The sequence below is a fragment of the Liolophura sinensis genome, chromosome 10 (genome assembly GCF_032854445.1).
Source record: "Liolophura sinensis isolate JHLJ2023 chromosome 10, CUHK_Ljap_v2, whole genome shotgun sequence".
Taxonomy (NCBI): domain Eukaryota; kingdom Metazoa; phylum Mollusca; class Polyplacophora; order Chitonida; family Chitonidae; genus Liolophura; species Liolophura sinensis.
In genome coordinates this window covers 35,560,861-35,587,484 of record NC_088304.1, presented here as the reverse complement: position 1 = coordinate 35,587,484, position 26,624 = coordinate 35,560,861, and the positions used below count along the sequence as shown (strand labels likewise).

General features: G+C 39.7%; 1 protein-coding gene across 1 annotated transcript; it reads left to right on the top strand.

Annotated features, from left to right (window-relative positions):
- Positions 1 to 7,601: 7,601 nt before the first annotated feature.
- LOC135477162 (potassium channel subfamily K member 16-like) lies at positions 7,602 to 10,285 on the top strand. Its single transcript, XM_064757317.1, has 2 exons — positions 7,602 to 8,010; positions 9,618 to 10,285. The coding sequence occupies exons 1-2, from the start codon at positions 7,602 to 7,604 to the stop codon at positions 10,283 to 10,285; spliced, it is 1,077 nt and encodes a 358-aa protein (XP_064613387.1).
- The last annotated feature ends 16,339 nt before the right edge of the window (positions 10,286 to 26,624 follow it).

The window sequence follows — 26,624 nt, the reverse complement described above, 5'->3', positions numbered from 1 at the left end:
AGCGTGTTAGTTTGCAAATGGTCACAAATAACCGGTGAAATGTGGCCTCTTAGTTTATATCGGTTAGGGTTTTATTTTAACTGTTCATGTACGTGCTTGAATACCGCCCCAACACCGTGGATGTTAAATGTGAGTTACCGGTACGTGACGCCTTCAGTCCAGAATAACATAAAGAGTAAAACTGGTGCGGAGACGACAGCGTGTTAGTTTACAAATGATCACAAATAACCAAACTGCGACTTACATGTACATTTGCCACGGACGTTGATGCTTAAGGTAAAGCGTTACAGTGTTACAGCGTTACAGTTACGAGTAAATAAGCCATTCACTGTGCAGTTTGTGGTACCAGTGTGTACCGTATGGTGTGATTTGTGCTACAAATGTGTACCGCATTGTGTGATTTGTGATACCAGTGTGTATTGCTCACCAATGCGGTCGCTGTGAGTTCAAGTCCAGCTCATGCTGGCTTCCTCTCCAGCCGTACGTGGGAAGGCCTGCAGCAACCTGCGGATGGTCGTGGGTTTCTCCCGGGCTCTGCCCGGTTTCCACCCACCATAATGCTGGCCGCCGTCGTATGGGTGAAATATTCTTGAGTACGGCTTAAAACACCAATCCAATAAATAAATAAATAAATGTGTATTGCATGGCGTGACTTGTGGTACTAATGTGTACTGCATGGTGTGATTCCTGGTACTAATGTGTATTGCATGACGTGACTTGTGATACTGATGTGTGCTGCACGGTGTGATTTGTTGTATTAATGAGTACTGCATGGTGATCCTTGTGGTACTAATGCGTAACGCATTGTGTGATTTGTGGTACTAATATGTACTGCATGGTGTGGTTTGTGGTACCAATGTGTACCGTATGGTGTGATTTGTGCTACGAATGTGGACTGTACGGTGTAATTTGCTGTATTAATGAGTACTGCATGGTGTGATTTGTGGTACCAGTGTGTACTTCATGGTGTGGTTTGTGGTACTAATGTGTACCGCATGGTGTGATCTGTGGTACCAATGTATACTCCACGGTGTAGTTTGTGGTATTATTGAGTACTGCATGGTGTGATTTGTGGTACTAGTGTGCACTGCATGGTGTGGTTTGTGGTACTAATGAGTACTGGATGGTGTGATTTGTGGTACTAATGAGTACTGCATGGTGTGCTTTGTGGCACCAGTGTTTAATGCCGTGTTTATATTTAAGTATGTTTTACTTATCGAGATCACATTTACGGATGGAGGAAATCCGAGTGTTTGATGTCAACTATCGCCTTTCGTCAGGTGTTTGAAAAAAGTCTAGATTTCAAACCGCGGTGATGGCAGTGAGAACTTCATTTGAACGCGCGACTGCATTGATGAAGGGCTTCGCTGTCACAGAGAACAGGCGCTTTGACCAAATGCGCCAGAGACGGCCCTTCTCCACGTATCCACACCTCAATAGAACACTCTATACTTCGCCATACAGACAAATACACAAACGCCGAGATTACAACCGGCTATCGGAAATTTCCGTTGGGTCTAGTCGTAGAAGGCCATGGTGCCAAAGGTAGTGGATTCAAATCACAACCCTGCGTAGTAGCAGAAAGTGGTAAAGCTGGAAATTTTTAAAGCCAAGAATCGTACAAATTATTGACTTTCAGAAATTTTCAGACGCGCACCTGAACAAATTTCCAGTGGTTTTAAAGATTCTGAAAGATATAAAGCGAACCGCAGTATAAATTTTAATAACTATATTACTGAATTTTAACAATAATACATGTTCGTGCACGTACGAATGAATGAATGCTTGGGGTTTTACGTCATACTTAATTTTTGAGTCATATGGCGACGAAGAGTCATTAGGTTTGTTTATATATTGTTTGTCTGCTTGTGGCAGGGCGAGTCCATGCCGCAAGAGTCCTGTCGTCACTGAAGTATCACACTGAAGAGAGCAGACATGACACCCCACCCAGTCACGTTATACTGACCCTGGGCGAACCAGACCTGCTTCAGTGCTCCAACCTGTCAGTGCTGAACGCCAAGGGAGTCCGCAACAAGTACCACTCTTACAGTCTTTGGTATGACCCAACCCGGATTAGATCCGGAATCTCTTCGAGGCGGACGCTCTAACCAGTTGTCCACTAAGGCGGCCAGGGCACATATGAGGCTGGTATTTTGTGAAAGGCAATTTAATTATTGAGTTACTTTAAAACAATAACAAACAATTCGGTAGGTGTTGTGCTGATTTATTGTTTGCTAAAAAATCTCCCGTAGAGCAGCATTTGATGCTGTACGTGATCTCTGTGATAGGTCCACCGCTCTTGTCATCAAGGCATGAAAGGGGTAGCAATTTAACCAGCAGGAAATAAATACATAAATAAATGATGCGATTATCCGACTAGGGGTTTTAACATATGACAAATCCTTTAATCTCTCCTGTTATCTCGTTTCGGTCATAAATGTAAAGAGTGCCTTTTGATATTTTATTTATTTATTTGATCTGAGTTTTACGCCGTTCTCAAAACTTCCACATGACGGTGGCCAGCATTATGGTTGGAGGAAACCTGGGAGAACCCGGAGGAAAACCTGGGCCATCTGCAGGTTACTCGCAAACCCATGTACGACCTGAGAGGAAGCCAGCATATGCTGTTCTTAAACTCATAAGTGAGAGGCTCCTGGGTCAGTATGCTACATCAGCACTTTAACATGTGTAGGCCAAGGAGGCACCGAGTGCCTTTTAATGCCGTGAACACAGAACGCGTATTTTGGATCGGACATCCCCAGCCGTAAGTGGGAAGGTGTTCCAGCAATCTAAGGATGGTCGTGAGTTTCCCCCGGGCTCTGTCCAGTTTCCCCCTACCATAATGCTCGCCGCCGTTGTATAAGTAAAACACCAATTAAACAAAATAAATAAATCGGATCGGTCAACACCCTTTGATGGCGCTCCTGTGGCGAATTGTTTGGTTGTTGTTTATAACGTTCCGGAAAAAAAGATACACGCACGTTCGGACATTCCATACACAGTTCACTTAACCTTGCACAGGTCAAAGGAAAGGGTATCGAAATACACACTTAGCATATACACAGTGGCGGTCAAACTTGAAATATGGCAAGCGGACATGGCCAGTTCTGCCAACCACATGTTCGTTGATGTTCGTGGGACTACCTCGGGCTCTGCCCGGTTTCGTCGCACCATAATGATGGCACCGTAGTATTAGAGAAATAATCTTCAGTACGACGTCAAACACTAATCGAATAAATAATCGACTAATCACATGGTAACACATGACCACTTTGTTCATACTGAGAAGTTGATGCCAACATTGCCTGAGGCACAGTGGCCTATACATGCTATGTACATAAAATAACGTTATGCAGGATACCCTTTACTTTACAAGTGTCTGTGGCCAATGTTACATGAGGCATAATGACCTTTACCCACTGTGTACATGTGAAGTGTCTGTGGCCAATATTAGGTGAGGCATAATGACCTTTACTCACTGTGTATATACCAAGAGTCTGTTGTCAATATTACGTGAGGCACGGTGACCTTTACCCACTGTGTACATGTCAAGTGTCTGTGGCCAATATTACGTGAGGCACGGTGACCTTTACCCACTGTGTACATGTCAAGTGTCTGTGGCCAATATTACGTGAGGCATAATGACCTGTACCCACTGTGTACATGTCAAGTGTCTGTGGCCAATATTACGTGAAGCATAATGACCTTTACTCACTGTGTATATACCAAGAGCCTGTTGTCAATATTACATGAGGCACGGTGACATTTACCCACTGTGTATATACCAAGTGTCTGTCACCAAAATTAGGTAAGGCACGGTAAAATTTACCCACTATATGTATACTATGTGTTTCTTGACACTATTTTATGCGAGGCACAGTGGTTCCAACTTCATATGGAAATTGTTTGGCCAGTCTTACACAAGATACCTTAATCTGTCCACATCATGTAAATGAAAAGCGTTTTTTTTTTTTGTTTTTTGTTTGTTTTGTTTTTTTTTGTCAGTATTACGCTAGGGTCAGCAATTATATATAAAACCTAATTCATGCGCTAAATAAACTCTACAATGTATTGGTGCTCACGCGCACTGCATGTCTCTTTGACTATAAACCTTCTATCCCCTTGCTGAATTCATGTTAATGAGTTGCGGTTGCCTATATCAAGCCATGCCTTCAATAAAGGCCACTGAATTATTAACGTGATAAGTCTCCCTTGGGTGCGTTGACTCAGCCATTCATGCGCATTGTCATCAGAAACGTTTATTCGATGGTTTTAAACGAACTGGCGCACCTAGGTGTCCCAAGATGCCAGTTGTACTGAAGACAGGGTTAGAGATCATCTGAGGTCAGCGGTGATTCACAAGTCTTCAAGTGTTCCTAAATCTTCCCATTATAAACACCATAAAGTCAAGAGTACACTAACATGTTTTGGTAAACATTTGACATTTGTCATTCATTTGTGAGCTACGTAAAAGTCCTCGTTTAGTACAAGAATCTGTGGAATCTGTCGTCTTCCCTTTACTTATATATAAACCTAACCGTTGGTCTACCTTTGACAGATTTCCTCTCATGTGGCGTACAGTTTGTCATATAGCATGTCCAAGTGGCACAATTGTAACATATAAAGGCAAGTGATCCCCAGCAGACTTCGTGTTAGACCACGTAACCGGAGCTCGGGATAAACCACCGACCACTGGCAAGTTAAGAACGACATATGCAACGTACATCTAAGCACACGATGTTGAAGGTGATTGATCCACAACAAACTTAGAGGACGCAATCTGCCGCACGAGCCTCGTTGTCACCAAATCTCCACGATCAATAGGGTTGGTGCATCTATGAATTCCTTGCCTAGAAAATATGCACACATGACGTAGGTCATTAAGATCGGACAGCAATATGACGGAAATGAGACCCTTTTCATCGACAAAGATACAAAACACCAATCTGTTCGCTACAATACATCCACGACGACACCGGGCTTGTAATGCAGGTGTCGTAGCTTTTAATCTTCTGCACAGCTTTGCTTCTTTGTTCCTCTACCCAAGCCTGCGATGTTTCGTTATCTATGCGGTAAAAGTGATCCGGACAAGGCGTCTGCATGGAAAAGGTTTAAGCTACATTACCCAAATACTCATAACACCAAACAGCCAGATACATACGCCTGACTTCCAAAATGTTCCTATGCCCGTCTAGACGGATTTAGCATTGATGAGGTCATGTCAAAGCAATTAGTGGACACAGTAAAAGGTTGAGTGTTTCTGGCGGCGAAGCTGGTTGACTGTATTGTTTCATCCCTCACTACATACACCAATTTCTACTAGTACGGACTCTGTCATCCAAGGCGGACATTAGTATGAAAATCATGTCCGAAGGCGTAATAAAACGGAGCCTCTGTCTACCATATAGCACCATAAACGAAAGTATCGAGATATTGACGTGTGGTGAAAACGTAAACATTATGGTACATATATGGTTACCTATCTGAAATTCGTTCGCTGTCTCCATTCGCGCATGCGTATAACTTAATTTCCGTTGCATTTGCACCCGTGGTATTCGATATAAATTAGGAGTGTTAAAACTAGGCCATGTTGCAATGGAGATGGGATTAGGTAATGCCTACCCTTTGAGCCAAACAACCCATTTCTTTTATGATTCACATTAAACTTCTTCGCACAATTCGGAACAGCATCCCGACTTACCTTAAAACTGATGCATTGACTAGATAATTTGACAAAACACGTTTGTGATATACTGTAAATTACTATGTTTATTTATTTATTTAATGTACTCATTTACTTATTTTCTGACATTTCCCAACTTCAAGGCTTCCTATTCTTTCTAAAGGTACATCTGCTTTTATTACACAGTATCACTTTAATAATTTTATGCTTTACATTTTCGAACTGGAGCATAATGGATTATCTATACGTAAATTCCCTGACTAATTCGCCTAAAAGGTTGAACTCGAACGACCCGAAGTGAAACTGACTTACGAGGGCAAAGGATAGAATCTAGCCTCTACTGGCCTGGCTACAGTTTTATTTATTTCATTGATGTTTTACGCCGTACTCAAGAATATTACACGTATACGACGACGGCCAACATTATAGTGGGGCGAAACCCGGCAGAGCCCGGGGGAAAGCCACGTTCATCCGAAAGATGCTGGCAGACATCCCAGCTACAGCTTTAAGTCATGAAATTGATCAGATACCAGACGGAGAGCGTTGATTGACATTGGGTTGTAGCTTCCCGTCATCATTGAAAATTGTTCACTGCTTCTGTTTGCTTGAATCCGTCATAGGTTCAAATTTTATTTACTTTCTTAGTTCTAGTTGTTTGTATTGAATATTGGTTTGGAAATTCGCCTTCCATTTTAGTAGACGAATGTCTGTTTCGACGCCTAAATTTAAACTTCAACGAAGTAAAAAAGTACATGAAAGCAATGCTTGTTTGCATCTGGCATCTAGTTAAAATGGCCGAAACCTAAAGCACGAGGCAACATTTGTTGGAGAATTAACCGAGAGGCTAATATCATCCTTTGGACACGGCCCTACCCATGGTGTATAGACCTAATGGAGCCGTGTAATGAAGACTTACATTAAACATTCAACACTGTGTTGCTATCAACCCTACCTGGTGCGATGGGGAATTCGGCCTCAATTACGGAATTAAAACCACTTTTGTATATAGCCGAATGGCTAATATATTAATGACCCATGACCAGTAGTATAAAATGATGAGCCGAATGGCTGATCGGTTTAGGCGGCAGCAATACCTGGTCGGTTCATCAGAGGCATTGCGTGACGTTGTCTAAACTGCGGCCGTGGAGTACGGATGTGTACGACAAGTCACTGGGATTGGCTCGTAAATGCACTGGCATAAGACATCATGGAATTAACAAATTGCGTCATCGTGTGGATGTACATTTATTTCTGAACTCCAAAAGTCTTGCAGTTTGTTCGAAAAAGGGACTGGATTGTTGCACGTGCAAATGTTTCATCACTGCCTTTATCCACTGTATTAAGCAGTACTGAAGGGTATCAATAACCATACTGATACTGCAGTAGATGCGAGAGGTTTCTTCCATTTAATGACAACTAGAAGGAAATAACGCTTTTGTGGTGAAACGAATCAGCAAGATACGTCTTTCTCTTGATGTCAGTTTTCAAGATTTTGACTACACTTGATGCTCACTTGTCGGAGAGTTTTTCTTTTTTAGTTTTTTTTCGGTTTTTGCAAAAATTTGATTTTGACTGGAGGCCAATCAACTTTTTGTCTTGACGAAAACTCGCAAGATATTTATTTAACTTGTCACCGGTTAACAAGATATGTGTGTTATCTGAAAATATTTCGTTAGATTTGTATTCCTCTAGATGACAAAATTTTTAGATTTGGCATTGGATTGACACCAATATGACAAATTTGTTTTCCACTTCTTGCGAACTTGTTTACTTTCTATTCGAATTGGACGGCTATTGGCAAAACATGTCTTTGCCTTGACACTACATTGGCACTGGACTAAAGTTGTGTGTATGTGGTGAAGAATGTACAGGTAAGTAGGCTCTTTCACTTGGAGTGGGAACAAGGAGTTTATTCATCATGGCGGACATGGAAGAGCCACAGAACAATCTCTGCGTAAGATTTTTAAAGAAATGTCTTCGCTTCCTGATATCTCATGTCGGGTTGACCAGTTTGATCGTGGGTTACACTCTCCTCGGGGCTGTCATATTCCAACACCTCGAACAGCCTCTGGAAAAGCGGGTAAGGCAAAAGGTGGCAGATTGGCGGATGATTCACGCTCAGAACCTCTGGGCGCCCACCAAAGAATGGAACGTCATGTACGAAGACAAGTGGAAGGAACAGGTAGACCTGGAACTGCGAGAATTCCAGCTGCAGATTTACGAGGCTGTAAAAGACGATGGTTGGGATGGCCGTGAGGTGGGAGACGAACCCCAGTGGTCGTTCGCCAGGTCTCTTTTGTTTGCGGTCACCTTGATCACTACAATAGGTAAGGCAAGTAAGGTCCAGGGGCTAGTTGTTCCAAAGTTAAGTAATTATAAAATATGTAGTTAATGTCACTCACGTCCCAGTATAAAACTCACGAGACGCCATATGCCAGACTACTATTAATACCAGCTGCACTTGTTAATACGTATACACACCTGAACAACCGAGTCCTGTAGACTGTATTTTCGTGAAACTTCGCAACAAATTTCTTACGTAAATATAAGCCGTCTATGCTAGGCATGTGCATAAAACTAAGCCATTTACAGAGAAAAGAAAGAAGGTTCGTGGAAGCATAGCCATAGGTGAACTTAATACAAAACATTTTCTTGAACTATTTCTGTATCAAACATTCTTGCGTATAATATTAAGTTTAATACCAAGCAAACGCATATCAAACGAGACGAAAACGCGATCAAATTTCATGTCTTGGAAAAATAATGGAACAACAATTGTCTGAGTTAAGCCGCAGCTTTGCTAGGAAAATTTGTGGGTGGAGGATAGCTCTGGGCCGGGCCAGACGTTTATAATAATCGGATAAACTGACTTATGTTATGCCGGCTCTATTTAGGCCGGCTTTATCTGATCCGTCAGTTTTGGTGGCCTAAATTAGAACTCCCCGGTTTGGTCCACCATTTTAGTTCCCGTAAATTCAAAACGGCAACTATCGACTTAGATGCATGCTAATATCTGACTGTGATATGTGCAGCAACCTGCGGAAGGTAGTCGGTTTCCGCCGGATTCTGCCTGGTTTTCTTCCACCATAATACTAGCCGCCTCATAAAAGTGAAATATTCTTGAGTACGAAATAAAACGCCAATCAAGTAAATAAATAAACTGAGACAGGTGCGAATATGAGACCGTGTAGACTTACCAAACGATGTAACTATCAGACTACAAATAGTGTGGACGCAGACATCTATAATTCTGTGAACTGAACGGAGCCGTTTCACAGCCAACATTTTTATAGTCTGGCAAATCGATGGAAGTGTAACCGGCGCAGTTTTTGACAATGTGTCGAAACTCTCCAGTACCATAGAAAATCAAAATGAATTGAACAAACATGCTCAAAATAAAAGAAAAACAGCCAACTTCCGCTGAAAAAAGAGTGTTTAAACTTACGTCTGTATCTTACATCAGATCATCAGCTGGGTGTGTTTCGGAGAAACAAGTGACAATGGTTATCTTGGCAGCCATGATCTGAGAATTAAATTTGCCAAGATGTGGGATACCTTAGCAATACATATATACATTTGGTCTCGTGTTGCCGCTTCTTTTAAAGAAAATGTTTAAGTGTTCATAAATTTACTTTCATTTATAGTATACAATTTTTTAAATTGAGGATTATCATTGAAATCGAAGATACAGTGCTACAGTTTCATGCATATGTCTTTCCTGCAGCAAGGTCAACTATGACTCCACTAAAAAGAACCATGGTGTGGTGGACATAATGTATATACTGGCAATGTGTATGGGTTTACCGTTGGAGCCTTGTTGCGTGATAAGAAGTGAAATAAAGGAATCAGTGAATGGGTTTGAATTGAATTGAATGAAACTAAATAAAGATTTATAAGGAAATATTTTAATACCTGAATATTCATGATACTCCAGGTTACGGGGATATCGCTCCCAAGTCGACGTGGGGTCGTGGCGTCACCATTTTCTACGCCCTTGTTGGCATTCCGCTGTTGATGATCTGCTTGGCGAATACGGGGAAGCTCTTGGCGGGTTGTTTTCGATTCCTCTACGCCTCGTTTTTGGATTGCACGTGTAGCTGTGATAAAGGCTGCAAAACAGACTGCGCCAAACGTCGTCATGCCGAACGAAAGAATAGCAGACGAAATGTGGTCTACCATAGGGGTGCTGAAATGTTGGATTCTAATCAGAGAATCAACGTAGTGGGATTAGCACCGGAACTAATGTCTGAAAGCGAGACTACACCAGAAGAGGAGACCGAGGAAAAGATTTACGTTCCGATTTGGATCTGCCTTCTGATCATGGCGTTTTACACGTCACTCGGGGCTACGTTGTTCAGCTACTGGGAAAACTGGACCTACTTTGAAAGCTGTTACTTCTGTTTCGTCACTCTCAGCACCATCGGTATCGGAGACTTTGTTCCTGGTACTAGTGTGGAATCTTGGCACAGTCAAGAGAAGAGAGTGATTTGTGCGCTGTACCTTCTCTTCGGACTCACCCTACTGGCAATGTGCTTCAATCTCATACAGGATCACATCCGGAAACTTACCCGGAAGATCGGAATTAACATTCATCTCCTCTAGAGTGACTGATCCACATTCAAAACTTTAAATCCCACAAAATTTTGAGTATAGATGAACCTTTACAACACTTATCATCTTTTGTCCACACAATCGTAAAAAGGACAGGTAAAGATCATAAAATAATATCTACGGGAAAGTTTCATGATTATTTCTCACCTTATTTAAGGTTTTATTTTTGGAATGTCTTTTCTAGGTCAGACTTTTTCTTATTTAGAAAACTCACTATGTGATAAGCTAAGCGAGGTGAACCATAAAGGTGATATTTGTTTACAGGTTCAATGCCGACACTGCTCAGGGGATTTGTAAATTCCACGCTTTCTCTGTTAGTGGACGATTGGTGATTATAAACTAGCTGCGATGCTTGTATGATTGTTTCCGTAGTTTAACGTTTACTGGTGCCAACTTGTTTTCCATCAATATACCGTGCATATCTGTGCGTCTCAGCTGGGAAATTTGGTTAGTTAATTACGAAAGGTCGGGGGTTTACTACGGGCAGTCCGGTTTTCTTCAACGGGCTGACACACTAACCACATGGAATCACTAAGTGGATGATTCAATCACTACGAAAGCAGTCAAGATTGTGGCGATTCCCCTACTCCCTGAGAGCTGTGCATTTCACTGTGTATATCCATGGTATTACCGAGAAGCCAATTTTGGTTTTGTGTGGGCATATTCACAGCAGCCCAGGTCCGGTTTCCCAGAGAGTTCAATATAACGAGAGGATAAATAATGGTGCCCAATCAGTGAGTGTTTCGTTCAGCAGGTAATTGAAAACCGACTTCGGGGATATAATCCTGACTCCATCCTTGAGTTCTCCACGCAGAGATAGTGGTTCACAGCGACTGTTTTGTAAAAGGGCTTGACCGATGTGACACTATGCCTGAAAACGAAACTGACGGTGCTACATGTGCACTGCATTAGATTCAGAAGAAACTGTGTACAGTGGCCGACGAAAACGGAAACAAAGCGTGAAACTGTACAGAGTGGGTTACAGCTAATGGGAAGGAAATTATTTATTTGTTGTGTTTACATGCCACCCGATAAGATTGTTCTTTACCTAAAAGATTCCAACAGCTCGCTGCAAATAGTATGTCTATCTTGCAGATGAATGTCTTGATCCGCGGTGTACGGTCATGTGTTTTAGGTCGAAATGGTGTAGCGACCATGCGACTCATGCTTGGGCCGGGTGGTCACAAACCTCAGTTCTGCTGGAATTCCGATCTCTAACCAGGCTGTTAAAGAACCCCTAGCAACTAAATCGAAAATCGTCCCCGTGTCGATTGCCAATCTGCTCACCGTGACAGATCGTCTCAGAAATGACGCAAGGGCTTCCACGGTATGCGGCTGAAGTTGTTATGTTACAGGTGTAACCGATGAAATAGGCCAAGGTAAAATATTCGTCGTTAAATACATAGAATAGTATATTTTCCCGTCGGTGTTGGTATTTTGAAACAAGGTTTGTCTTACGAATTATACCGTGAATATATAACAGTTTCTTTGATAGACATTTAGTAAAAAGCTAAAATGATAAAGAGGAGCCCCCGTTTTTCTCAATGTAATTGTACGATATGTTGTTAACTGAAGTGAATAGCGTCGAGCTTTCAATGAAAGAATACTGTAGTAAACTTATCTAACAAATGGCTTGAAAACATATGAACAAATATAAAAAAAAAAGAATTTCCTCTGAACTTCCAAATAATTCTTTTTTTTTATTATAAAGACATGATTGCGTGAACGAATACGATGCTTCGTTATAGCTTATTACTCCTGACTAGACCCAAATATAATGAAATGGTTTTGGTTCGTATTTTTATTAGGAAGGGAATTCCGCAGGAAAACGCCTTAAAATGGCAAAAAATCTGCTGGTGATCCTACTTTTGTCTTGGAATAAAATAAAGTATAAATCACATGATTCCAATTTTTTACACACGTGTCTCAGTACTTGTACTTCATATTCAAGTAAGTTTTGATTATTTTTCATGCACGAAAAATATTACTCCTCAATACTGCACCCAAGTGGGACGATTTCCGGTCTAGCTGCAAGGGGTCCTTTGGATACAAAGCCCTGACCCCATGTGTTATTATCCTCACCTCGGTGAATAGCTAAGAAAACAATAGAACATTATTTCATTACAAGCGGACTTCGTGCACATGCGGCGGCCATTCATCTTATTTCCTTGGACTATGCTAGAATCTATCACAGACTTGAATTACTGAAAATTTCTATGACATTTTATCCAGTGGAATGAAGGACTGTGTACCAAGTGTGAAAGTGCGCAAACGTGTTTTCCGACCTCTTCGGGTCCGTGTTTTCACATTCAGAACACACGTATCTGGCCGATTTCACTGACTGGATATAAATGATTCATGCATATATATGCATCACCGGTCCTATATAAAAGGCATGTGATCCTAACAACATTTTTGGTGTCCGATTGAAAGAATGCGCTGAACAGATAGCATATCCACTGTTGATTAGTTTTAATAGATCCATATGCTCTGGTGCATTCTCAAGCATTTTCAAATCAGCCAATTTTTAAGCCTATTTATGAAAATGGCTATAAGTAATGATTCAGAACAATAGACCTATCTCGATGTTCCCTTTTATTTTGCAAGGTTTTCGAAAACGCTGTTCATGCTAGAATTTTGTTACATGAACACGTGTATAAAAACCAGCTACTCTTCGGATAGAAACTGAAGCTTTCGCTTCTATTAATCATACCCTTGTTCTTTACAAACTACAAGCATATGGTGCGTCTGGCCTTATGTTAAAGTTTTGTACGTTTTATCTCACTACCAGGTGGCAGTCTGTCGTTGTCAATGGTTTTAAATCGGTATAAACATAGTTTTTATCATAAGTCTGTCAGAGATTAACTTTAGACCATCTTCTCTTCATTCTGTATGTCAGTGATCTCGAAAATGTTTTAGTCAATTTAGAAATCTCCATGACTCAATGAGAATGAATGTCAGCTATTACAGGAGGATATTGTACGAATCAAGTTGTGGTGAAGCAGTCGATTAACATCCGTTAATGTTAGCAGTTTTTCATAATCACATTTTCTAAGGAAAAAAAAAAACAACCTGTTCCTCTTAAGTAGTCCGTAGATGACTTTGAAATTAAACGTGTTAGCTGAAATTATTAACTTCGGTCAATTTTTTAAAAAACCGATATGAATTTTAACAGCCATGTCGACAATATTTGCACTAAGACTTTTTAAGATGATTAGTTTCAATAAAAGATCTTGTAATGATTTGAACTCAGTTTACTCTCTTAAAAGCCTATATATATTCCTTGTTCGGTGAAGACTAGAGTTCCATCTGTCGTATGATCGCTTATATCAAAGAATTGATGTAAAAAATAGAAATGGTACAAATAAGTTTTATAAAATAATTATAATGGTCTGTATCCCAGACCAATGTTGATTTTAACACACCTGTATATAAAGGCCCTGTAAGCATTTCTCTACTATAGGTTGTACTATAGTTTGTAGTCGTTTCATTTTTACCAAAAATAGCCGTTTTTAATTCAGCGTATATTTTATCGCATATTAAAAATGTTCTGCTCCCATTTGCCGCATCAAAATTCTTAAATATTCGATTTTACACAGGACACAAGAGTCTTGTTATCCATTCTTAATTTCCACAAGTAGAGGTATTTTAGCTCAAACTAGATTTTTAAATCGAGCAACAAATTATATTTTTAGCTAATTAAGACATAATGACTCTCTATCTATTTATCGTTGTTGATTTTAGACCCGTAAATGTGGAAAAACAGTTTTTAAATTTAGAACAAAGAGAAACAGTTATCTAGTCTAGTAAGAGACCAGGAGAATATCCAATAACATTGCAGTTCAAGCTTTCCCTCACATATTCTTTGTATTAAGCGTATGGTGGTTTGTTGTTTGAACAAAAAGAAAACACCATACGTTCAGCGTAATGAATATTAATCGTATGTTGCTTTGTTGTTTGAACAAAAACGAGTACAAGCTAGTACACAAAGGATCCTTTTCTAAGTACGGTTTTCATATCATGCTCTCTGCAAAGTTATGGCAGGCAATGGCATGTTGAAATGGCCTATTGATACTCTGCCAAACATACTCAAGGGAATTATTGATGAATACTTTCTTAAAGGAGCTTTCCTTCGTGATATTGTTTGAGACCAGGATATCTGTGTTTTACTGCATCAGAATGAATGTATCCATTATGGTGTGTATTGACTGATTAAACAATGCATTGAATGCAAAATTTCATACATCTTGTTATTTCGGTGATTGTTCATTGCGCTATTATAAAGCTGAACTACGCATCGTTCATATGAATGCATACTAACGCCTCTCAACGTAAAGAGAACTGATGATCCAACCCAGATATCGGGAATTCCTTAAATAGAACAGTGAGACATTGATGTTTTACACAGATGTTGTGCAAGAATGATAAATTAGTTTACAGTTTTTACATGAATCGTTAAGAAATAATTTGTTAAACTGACATTAATCTTTACCAGCGTCTGGCGTGAACAAACAAAAGGAAGTCAAAGGTATTATTTACAGCTACATACTGGAGACTGTGAGTGTAGCTGTCAAGCAGGTCAATACCAAGCCCATTCCACTCTGTCAGCCAGCTCTCTACTTTGGTTACACAACAAATATTGATTGCTGTATGAAAAGATAAACATCGGTACTGCGCTGAACAGTTGGTGTTGTGCACAGGTGTGAAAATCGATGTGTTCCGTGGTCTGTGACAGGTGTAACAGTCACAGCAATAAACAAATACCGACGGCGTCATCATTTAACCAAGGCAGTTGGTTTGCTGGTTTTCCCAGAATGCTGTGAAAATCTTGCTACAGGAAGTGGAGACACAAAAAACGTCGCGTTCACACGGGAATTCCATTATGAAGATATTTAAATACCACTTCAAGTGTTGAGTGACTCGCTTACAGAACCGGGGAAAGATCATAGATATTTTATGTCTGTAACATCCACTCCAGATAACAATCGTCTGTATCTACGTATTGATGCTCCTTCGAATTCGTTTCCGTCCTTAATAACTTATTAGAATGTATTACAGGTATCAGATAATGCATAGAAATGGTCTACGCTGACTACATTGCACTTCACTGAAATAAAAGCACGATCAGGAACTGACTTATTGAATACGATGAATCTGGCCGGCGTCATACAAGTGAAATACTCTTGAGTACGACGTAAAACACCAATCAAAGAAATAAATAAATGATAGATTGAAAACCCGATTTATCGTTTAACTGAACCTTTCATAAAGACATTGATTGATTAATTCTCTGATTGAGTGATCCAGCCTTTGATAGATTCAATTATCAATGTAGTCCTCGATTACTAATCGTCTGATCAATGGGCCAGTGATTCAGTAAATCAGTTATAGACTGATTCTTCGGATAACTGCATTAGATAACACACTAATTCGGTTTTTAACTGATTCATTGCTTATACATTCAAAAATTAATCTGTTTTAAAAGAAAGTCTGTTGCCTGAGTGATGCTAGAATGTATTCTGCTATTGCAGAAAATTATTGTGTTAAATATAACACACATATTCTATTAATTCAACATCAAGGTTCTATTAGACTAACGTGATTTTATGTTTAATATGACAGCATAGTATGTTATGATAACAGATAACAGACTTTCTGTTAAAATTCACAGATTAGGTTTTGGAGGGTATCATGTATTTACTGACTAAATGTATTGTCGGTTGACTCATACATAGGTCGGTTTATTAAAGGATTTGGTTGTTGGTTGATTTATTAATTAACGGATGCATGTAACAATGAAGGTTATTAGACATCCAGGTTAGCAACTGAAAGTTACAGAGCTGCTCTAATAGACCAGGTTGTTATTCTCTAACACCGGTGTTAAGTGATTATATTTATTTAAGATTTCAACAAAACCCAGTAACCAATACAGCTGTGCAGAGGCCAGGTAGAATAACAGCGGATTTACTTTATATTTAAGAAACTTTTTACACAATTATTTTAAAATACTTGCAGTACAAATGTCCATATTCATAGTTTTATAGCTACCCAGGTTGGTCTCAGTTGTACAAGGAACATGCAAGGAATATACATAACTCTCCAAAAACTTACACTAAAATTTTTCTTATGTTTTTTCAGTTCGGGTTACCAAGTGTAGTATAAGTTATATCCTAAATAGCCGTTGAGATTTAGTGGGGTTTACAGCTCGGACAAAATAGCCTCTTTAATTCCTCGTTCAAACAACCTAGGCTCTTTGCTAAAGGCAGTGGCATTTTTTTTATTAGGGAAGGTGTGACTAGAGTTACAAAGATGCTGGAACACTGCGGTAGCGTTGTAACTAGATGTAGGGCTTCCCCAAGGTTGGTTTCGGGGTCACTACATGTAATACCATACACTGTGCCGTTCTCTTTTTTCTTTTACTTGTTTATCTTTTGGGTGCACAAATAAGTTTCTTATATTGTGATTAAGTTTAAAAGCTACTCTAACAGAGTGCTGATTGAGAATTCTGCTCGCTGTATCCGATGAGCCCTGTATGTATGGCAAAGTTACTGTAATGCTGATAGGTGATTGTGGAATGACTGGGGCAGAAAGAGTGGTATTCACTTTGAGGGCCCTGTGAATTGTCCATTCTTGATACCCTCTGGGGGTACAGGGTGCTTTTATGTGATTGTTCTCTTGGTCGTGGTCGTGGTTAGTTTTAGCCCTGTTATGTAGAGCTCTGATGACACTCAGTGATTTCACAGATGGTATGAATGGAAATCAAGGTACAGATCATTGTGTGTTGGTTTACGGCACACTGTAAAGCAATGTCCAGAAACGGAAGTTGACAATCTGCCATTTCTTCCATAGTGAATTTTATTTTGCTATCCAAATTATTAAGAAAGGATAAGAAACCCGGGAGACTACGTCGGCTAATCTTAACCCAGATGTCACTGACATATCTGAATCAGTGTGTTGGATCTTTGTCACAAAACTCCTCGTTCAAACCACTGTCTACGACTGTGTTACATTTCGTTAAACAGGCTCAACACATGTGACAGGTTATCACCGTAACGTCAGTGTTAAAGATACTATATTTCCTGTATACCTGTCTTATAATTTTCTATTTTCAGGGATACATGGTTTGAATAACTATAGTAAAAAACGGTTTAATAATGGATTGTTTTATTGATATATTGAATTAATATTGAATTAATGAAATATATTGAATTGTTAGAATAGATTGGAATGAATGATTATGGCTTAACGCCACATCGGCAACATTTCAGCCATATATCCTGGCGAGAATAGATTGGAGAACGTATCCATGGACTAAGAGAATCAGTGATTGACTGATTCATTAATGGACAAGTGTATTTTTTGATGAACTAATTCAAAATGATTTATTGGACTAATGTTGGAGTAATTGACTTGCACAATCAACAATATTTATGAGAATAAATGATGTAAAAAATGGTTGATTTAATGACAGGCTTAACCATTGCTTGACTATTTCGATGATTCCTTGATTGACTTATTCAATGATTTGTAGACTGACCCATTAATGAATGATGCTCTTCATTTACAGATGTTACGTTGTATTAGAAATAAATAGCTTTAAACATGTCAGCTACGCTTTGTTTATTTTATATAAGACACAGTTTCTTATAATCTGACATTTGCTCAATAATATTTATTTTTTTTATTTGATTGGTGTTCTACGCCATACTCAAGAATATTTCACTTATATGACGGTGGGATGAAACCGGACAGAGCCCTGGGTAAACCCATGACCATCCGCAGGCTGCTGACAGACCTTCCCACATACGGCCGGAGATGAAGCTAGCATGAGCTGGACTTGTACTCACAGCGACCGCATTGGTGAGAGATTCCTGCGTCATTACGTTGCGCTAGCGCGCTAACCAACTGAGCCACAGAGGCCCCTGCTCGATAATATGTTTTGAGCTAAACCTCTAAGGTTTTGATAATATTTGTGTATCTTGTTTACAGTATGATGAACATTGGGCTGTATCTTTAGTCTATACTGTCATCTTCACTCTACAGATATCCGGGTGAACATGCATGTGTGTAAAACAAACCATCGTACCGAGAGACGTTGGTATCCAAATGTAACTATAACTAGGTTCTTGACGGATAGAGAAGTCTGGTTAAAAAAAACGAGCTTCATCTTATCACAGTTTGGCTGGGTAGGGTTTCAGCCGTGTGGACTAAGGTCTGACCCAGAAATGCACAACAGATTTCTTAATCTACCCGAAACCGAAAGGCCTTTCTCCAAGCCGCCGCAATTTATAGAGCGGTGATGTATTAGTGATGCCGTAGTCACGGGGAGCAGCATAACGCATATGTAAGCTGTCACACAGCCTAATCCCTACCGACAGGAGATTTGTCAGCGGTTGTTAAAGGTCTGGCTTTCCCTGAGCAATAGCCTCAACAACGCAGAGTAGGCCTATCCCATTAAGATGTACAAGACTTACAGCTATGCATGATGTAATCTGCGAGAAGCAATGCTAAATTTACTGTCCAATCACATTTGTAGATCTGCGTTTTTGCCAATCAGATTTTCACTTTACTCCCACGTGACTAAGACAAGCGACAGAAGTTTATCCCGCCAATTGATTAGTTACGACAGCATTCAATCTACTCCAAGCTCTTGCCCAATTTAACGTCGGCAGATCACAAGCATGTTCCGACACACAGATTCCTGTCTCGTGCATCGTGAGTCACGGCCTGAGTTGGCAAAATAACATGTTGTACATAAATATATACTGTCTTTCTAAAGCCATGTAACATAAAGTTGTTCACGAAGGGAAAGCTTGTAGTACATCAGATATTGACATTTAACTTCATTGCACTTCGATCACAGTGGCTGTCTTTCAGGCAAACCAAAAAAAAAATCTTTTGGAGAACAGCTTCCTGTTTGTAAAATTTGCTGTAGATAACAAACCTCTTATTTAAGAAATTGTTACTCAAAAGACATTGTCTTTTTCTATTAGCCTCATATGAACTTCTAAATGCCACATAAACAATTCAAGATAATTTTAGCAGCATTATGATTTTTAATGGTAAAACTCCATTTTCTTCCGCCCTGCACTTTGTTCCAGGCGCGTCGTGCCTATATGACCATATGTGAGTTTATACCACAAGCCGAAGGATTTCAGTTTCGACATGTCTAGTTTTTGTATGCTGGTATAGGAAAGTTTTGGCATTTTCAGAAGGTTTTTGGTATTTCGTTTGGCATGGAGTGAGCGAGGAAGACGATTTTTATTAAATGACGCAGTATTGACATTTTAATTGTGATGTAAATCCTTACACAAAAATTGTGTAACTCAGCTCAATGATAAAGGGTTCTGAGATGTGGACAAAGCCAATCTGTATCCGAAAGTGCAAACCGAAACCATTCAAAGCATTAGGAGACAACCGAATTTTTCGAACAAGCTGCAATGAAAAATGTGGAAAATTATAACTGTTGCTTCCTGACCACAGCGAGTGGGGGTGAGTCTTTGTTTTAATGTTGAAGCTGGAGCAATTTTCATTAAACCTACTACAAATGTTTTATTTTCTCTGTGCAGGCACGCTGACTGGGTGTAGCCCAATTACCAATACATTCAGGACTTCATTTAAAGATATTATCAAGTTGAATTCGAAGTTCTGCGAATCTGGCCCTCGTTTTGCAGTTCTTCTCAATGGGATCACAAAAGGAAAATAGTCAGCACCAAGATGGGGAAAAATTAAACATGAAACCTAATGTTTTAAAAAATTATCCTAAAGTTGTGTTAATTTGATGTAAATTATGTGAACTGAGCATATTTGTGTTGCCCTGCCTCATACCAGTGCTGCTGTCCTCAAAATACAAATATTGATTGTATGCATATTCGTTTCTCTTTGGTCAATACGGTGTCAATACCAAGATAATACGAACACATATAACCATTAACATAAACTGACCACAAACGTGCATCCATGGAATTTATGTAATATATGCTGTATTAAACACGGCGATGGGTAGTGTTCATGGGTGTTTGCACATATTGACGCATAACACACACATTGATACTATTAATAACCCACACCCTTTTATGTAACATATAGTAAGTGGACCATACACTGAATAACATTTGATTTGAACAGTAAATGTACTCAGATGAATTTATAGCAATTTACTAGTTTGATACTAATCTGCAGGAAGAACAAAAGATCCTTCGGAATTAAATAAAATGTTATATTTTTAACGACGACTAATAAAAAAAATTCAAAGATTTGCTGTCAATATTGAAGTGATAGTTTCGTAAAATTATATCTGTCGATAACTTTATTTTTTATTTGTTTGGTGTTTTACGCCGTACTTAAGAAAATTTCACTTCCACAGTGTATATGACGGCAGTAAATCTTTATGCATATAGACATTCCCATATAAGGCCGGGAAGGGAGCTAGCATGAGCTAGACTTGGAACCTCGGTATGCGTTAAAGTGCATGCTGACATCTTCTGCGGTTATAGTTGTACATGAGACGGCTCTGCCAGCAACCTGCGAATGGTCGTGGGATTTCCCCGAGCTCTTTCTATGTTACCCCCTCGATAGTGCTGACCACCGCCGTATAAGTGAAACATTGACCCTCCTCAACTGGCAAGAGCTAGGTTTGAGCAGGCTTCTTCGCTGCAGTCCTATTCTCGGGAGAACTCATATAGGCAAGACTAAGATAGCTCTCGCGCGCAGTTATGTAGTACTGGCTCGTAAATGTTAGCGTATAAAATAGGGCAGTATTTTTGACTGTCGCCAGTAAAATATTTGCAGTCCTGATTTCAAAGTACCCTAATAACTGCACGTGGAATAAAGTGAACGATTTATCAGAGAAGGAAAATGAATTGATTTACCCGAAGTAGTCGAAACGTGGCGGCGCTAGTAGCTCAAGTTATTTATTAATTTGATTGGTGTTTTACTCCGTGCACAAGAATATTTCACTTGTACGACGGCGGCCAGAATTAAGGAAGTACGAAACCGCCCAGAACCCCGGGGAAACCTACGACCATCAACAGGTTGCCGACAGACCTTCCCACATACGGCCGGCGAAAGCCTGAGCTGAACTTGAACTCACAGCAACTGCATCGGTGGGCGGCTTCTGGGTCATTGCGCCGTGCTGGTGTGCTAACCCCTTTGACTACAGAGGCCTCGCCAGTAGTTTGACGATCGTTACGTGCAAGCGACCTTACCGGTTGACCCTTGAAAGTCCAGTAGAAACAAAATGGATTCTGTATATCTAAGAGCTGGTATTTCAAAGTAGACCCGACGAAGGAAGTATAATTAGTTCTACTTTAGAAATGGGCCTGACTGGTCAAGGACCCTTCCGTCACAAAGAGACTAGAGTTTTACCGTATACGCTGTTAATACAATAAGTGTGGCTTGTAATCAAATTCACAATAAAATTCTGAATTACAACAATAAAAATATGCCGCCTGCTGTTGTCATCTGTACCCTAACATATGCAAACATTCGAAAATATAATTAACCATATGTAGTTGCTGGAAGAAGTCAACAGAGTAGGTCACATTTATTTCTCTGTTTGGAAAGTATTCACCATGATAAATGAGTTAGAGTTCAGAAAAGGTTAATCGTAGGATGCTTTGCATTTTTGACAGCGTGAAAAAAACGCGCGCCTCGTCTTATGCCTGGCATACTATGTACATTGACTGCAAAATTGTTCATAGATGATTATCAAATCATTAAAGACCACGCCAGTGGCGTCAACAGTTGATACCAGCAATTAAGGGGCCGTCACAGACTAGAAAATTGCACAGCTTTCATCGCCAGGCGTTGAGTGTTGAACCTACTGAACTGTCTTCGTTATAACCACTTCCGGGCCATATTGGCCGGCTTACATATAGTACCGTTTTGCTGGTTCCGCTTTGAGCCAGAGACTTCGAAGCCCTACCTCGCGGGGTGATGAACGAGCTGACTCGTCAGTTGTCATGACAGTCGGTTCCGTTAGCTTCCGTTAAAAATGCACGTTCGATGCTAGACTCGATGCAACGCCGCTCTTTTTGCTTTGCCGTACTGATCGACTGTTAACTGGGTCGTTAACGTATAACTCCGCCAGCGGGCATATCTCTTTGGTAGGAGAACACGTCCTGGCTTTGAGTACTCACTGGAGTTTACCCCGCAAAGGTGAGCAGAACGAAGGAGTGCGGCACGGATACCTTAGACCCGAATCAATATATTCCCTGGCCCACGGAGCAAAAAAGGGATTATCTGGATACCAGAAACACGACTACATCACAAAATTACTTATCCTTCACAGGTAAGTTATTTCTCCATGACCATTAAGATGGAAGATTACGTGTAAATCGATTCCAAGAATACGGAGAATAATCCATTTGATGATATTCTTATTGAACCGTCCTTTTGTATGTAGCGAAAAAGTCAATGTTTATTTCACGGTTTACGCATTTTGATTTCTGTGACTTATGCTGAAAGGCCATACATCGTTTTAGTTTAATTCTTATAACATAACTCCATACTGCTTTCTTAAAGTGTGTGAGCCCCACGGTCTCTGCTAGAAGATAATAAAATATATCGCTCTTGGCGATAACTGTAGAGGAGATGCAAATGCCACAGTCAGCAACAGGATTTAAACAGAGAAGTTATAAAAATAAACAATGTTGTTTAATTAACAATGGAGAGGCCACTTAAAGTATATTTTCCATTTACAAAGGCCAACTTTAAATGCGGATATTTAAATCCCTAAATGACTTCGCCTGAAATGTGTGTTGGTCTTACTAACTCCCACACCCACTAGCGATGAGGTCGTGTGTTCAAATCTAACAGTTGCCAATTTTTACCGGTACTGTATGTATGAGTAAGTCATGAGAATGAAGAGGTGGAGTGTACTAGCTCAAGCCAATTACATCAGTCACGTGACATGTACCATCGTTCCTATGTGCTACGTAACGTGAGCAAAGTCTAAACACAAGTATCGCGTGTATAATTTACTTAAATAAATAAATAAATAAATTTTAAATAAAATTTCATTTCATTGTTCTTGAAACAATGATCAGATTTTTGAAATGCGAGAACCGCAATGCTTCGAAAAATCTATAGAGCCATCCCTGGACTATGGGAGCTGGATTCAAATGTTTGACTTCTTTGGTTGGTTTCCGATCAGCTGGATCGACCAGACTTAACAAATGCAATTCTACTTCCTGAGACACCATTCAACAGCAAACAAAAGATTAATATGTAAATGTATAGTATTGCCTTTATTGTCAGAGAACGATATCATGTTTCTCCAAACAGAAAGTCAAGTAGAGTATATATCTTTTGGTGATAACTGTAGAAGAGATGAAAATTTCATCCTCAGCTGTACTACAATACCTTATTTCAACAGGAGAGTTTCGTGAGCTATGGTAATAAAGACGAGCGATTTATCGCACTGTACTGGCAACCTAATAGATGTTCTTAACCATGTGCTGTGTTATCAGATATGCATTGGTGACAAGATCATGTGTAACAAACAGTTTTCCGGAGGCTGGATCGAACTGTCATTCTGTAAAAGTCGTGTAAGGTTTCTTTATCGGGTAATACTATATAAGTTATAGCACATGGTTGTCGTTGTCTGTGACAGAAAGACCATTATGCCGCGTTAACTTGAATAGACTGTGTGCTTTATTAATTGACCGTATCGGTTACTCCAATAATAGACCCATTTGCAACTGTAACAATCAACTGTGGCACTCTGGCACTATTATTCTCCTCTGAACTGTTATCTCAAGCATTGCCAGTGGCCACAATATTTGCTAACAAACTGAAGACGGTGCTGTAGCTTCGGTAAACTTTCTTGCACAATAACACCTTCTAGCATGAATCTTTTCGTGCCAAATTAGCCATACAAAATATCCATATTCACATCCAAATCCATTTTTTCGTTGGTAGAAAGAATAGAAAGACAAACAGATGTTGCATATGAAAGAAAGATGCATTCCAGAGAGTGATGTTTTAGCATGATGTGATCCAGATGACATAAAGGAAATTTTAATAGAAGAACATAGGCAATCATTTTATGGCTAAACCTCTGTTTGGTTACATCCAATTTACCATTATACTGAGTTGCGTTAATACATGAACGTCTCAGCGTCAATTGCATGGTACAGCTTAAAGATATGGTGCAGTAGAACCCTCTTTCGCTCTTAAGTTGCCCTTAGCTGTTGTTTTCCCGGATTTCATAACTATATCTTTCATTGCGATGTAGTTTCTTACCCTTTAATCAATTTCCCCTTAATTATTTTTATAATTATGTTTACTGTGATAATATTTGAAAATTTACTATTTTGTGCCATTACTGGAAGTTGAGTTTGTTTGGCATATACTTGCGCACACAATTACTTCACTTTATATACGTAATATAGGACTATGTTGCACAATGACTTCACTTTATATACGTAATATAGGACTATGTTGCAAAGATGTTGTTTAATCATATTCATGTTGCAACAATGTGCAATATTTCAGACTCCTGTTTCGAGGCCATTTGATCTGTCGGAACATTAGAAAGTTACAATCCTTCGGCCATCACAGACCCATATAATGATATGCTTCAGTAACTTTCTATATACGTTTAATCTGCTCCTCTTCATTTGGATTGTTTTCAGTATCTGCTTGGGATTGACAGCATCCAGTAAATTTGAAGCTCGAACTATGTACATACAGACACACTTTAAACTATTGTTTCTTATCCTTTAGAACTGATAATCTTGACACTTCTTCGCTTCTTGTGTTGTGTAAGAGTATATCCGAACTAAGGGCCAGTCTGTAACTGAATGGTAGGCCCGTTAAGCAGAGCTAGAGATTTGTGACATGATCAAAATTATATTTTTTGAATGAACCAAATCTTTATTGAAATGAAACGAAAATGATATGAAATGATGTTGGAAGCGACGCTAATCCACAAAGATGTAACATCATATTTGTGAAGTGCCAGTGTATTATCCAGTGTCCTGTGGGTCGAAGATCCTATTATCACACGTTATCGAATTTTCCGTTTCCATCATCTAGCGAATAAATACCGGCGCAATTAAACAACGCCAATCAGAAACAGTCGTGAAATTTTAACGATGGGCAAGGCATGCGCATGTGTCTATTTTTCAGAAATTGTATTGTTGCACAACTTTTATTAATCGTTGCTAAAACACGTCGTAGATGAAATCCGATTTCCTGTACAATACATATATACGCAAAATTAATCCGATTTTAAAGCGAAGCAATTGTACCACTTTAGTGACACTTTGGTGAGAACACAAGGAAGTATACTTTGCTGAATACTGCTTATACAGGATATCCGTGGTTGTTTTTTTAACCGTGAGCGTCACTGAATAGCCAAACCGCCACAGATTTTCGCTATAATTTCGTTTTCCAATAGACCTTGTTCACCTCACAAATATGCAGTTATTGTTTCTCCTTGCCCATCCTTAGACAAAAGGCATGCGTGGAGCTCACACTCTATGGGAAGACACATATCATTCGTAATTGTCAGACCAGCTATCCCCGTACAACCAGCAGTCAATGGCAAGCAGCTTAAACAGTGCACGAATGATTATATAACCTGTAATGCTTGAAGTATCCCCACTGAACAGCAGTACCTCGGCTCTTTGTAAATCTGGAAGCTAACAAAACACAGAGATCGTAGGAATTTACAGCTGTGGCTTTATATACTTGTATGTTTAGCTGGTCTGTGTGATGCTAAGCTCAAGTCCACCTGCCTCAAGAGATGCGGGGAACACGGACTCTGTGGAGTGTGGTAACATTTAACATGTATCTATTGGCTGTTATACTGTGATAGAACGTTGAGGGATGTTTCGTTCCTCATCGGTCAACAACAGGGACACGCTGTGTGTACAGACGGTACCACTATAAAACAGCAGGGCATGTAAATCCAAACGTAAGTCACCCGTGGTTGCCGCTCACATGGTACCAATTTCTAGCCGATCACGTAAGATTTAACCTTAAAGGTGAGCAGCAAATCCTAACACTTGTGTAAGTGTAACCTGAAAGTCTCCATTGTAATAACACAAACAACTAGACATGTACATGGAAGCGTCAGTACCCATGTGTGCAGCGCGTATATTGTATCAATTTCTTGAAAATATGTAAGACTTAACGTTAATGCAAATCCAAAGTAAAAAAAAACGGTCTTGCCTTTTTAATACCCCGTAATCTGTGACTTTATGTATTCATTTATTTGATTGGCGTTTTAAACCGTACTCACGAATATTTCACTTATATGACGGCGACCACCAATATGGTGGGAGGAAACCGGGCAGAGCCCGAAGGAAACCTAAGACAA

Excerpts from the sequence above, each read along its gene's own strand:
- LOC135477162 (XM_064757317.1), top strand. The coding sequence starts at position 7,602 with ATGGCGGACATGGAAGAGCCACAGAACAATCTCTGCGTAAGATTTTTA. Across the intron at positions 8,011-9,617 it reads CACCTTGATCACTACAATAG|GTTACGGGGATATCGCTCCC; the intron begins GTAAGGCAAGTA and ends ATGATACTCCAG.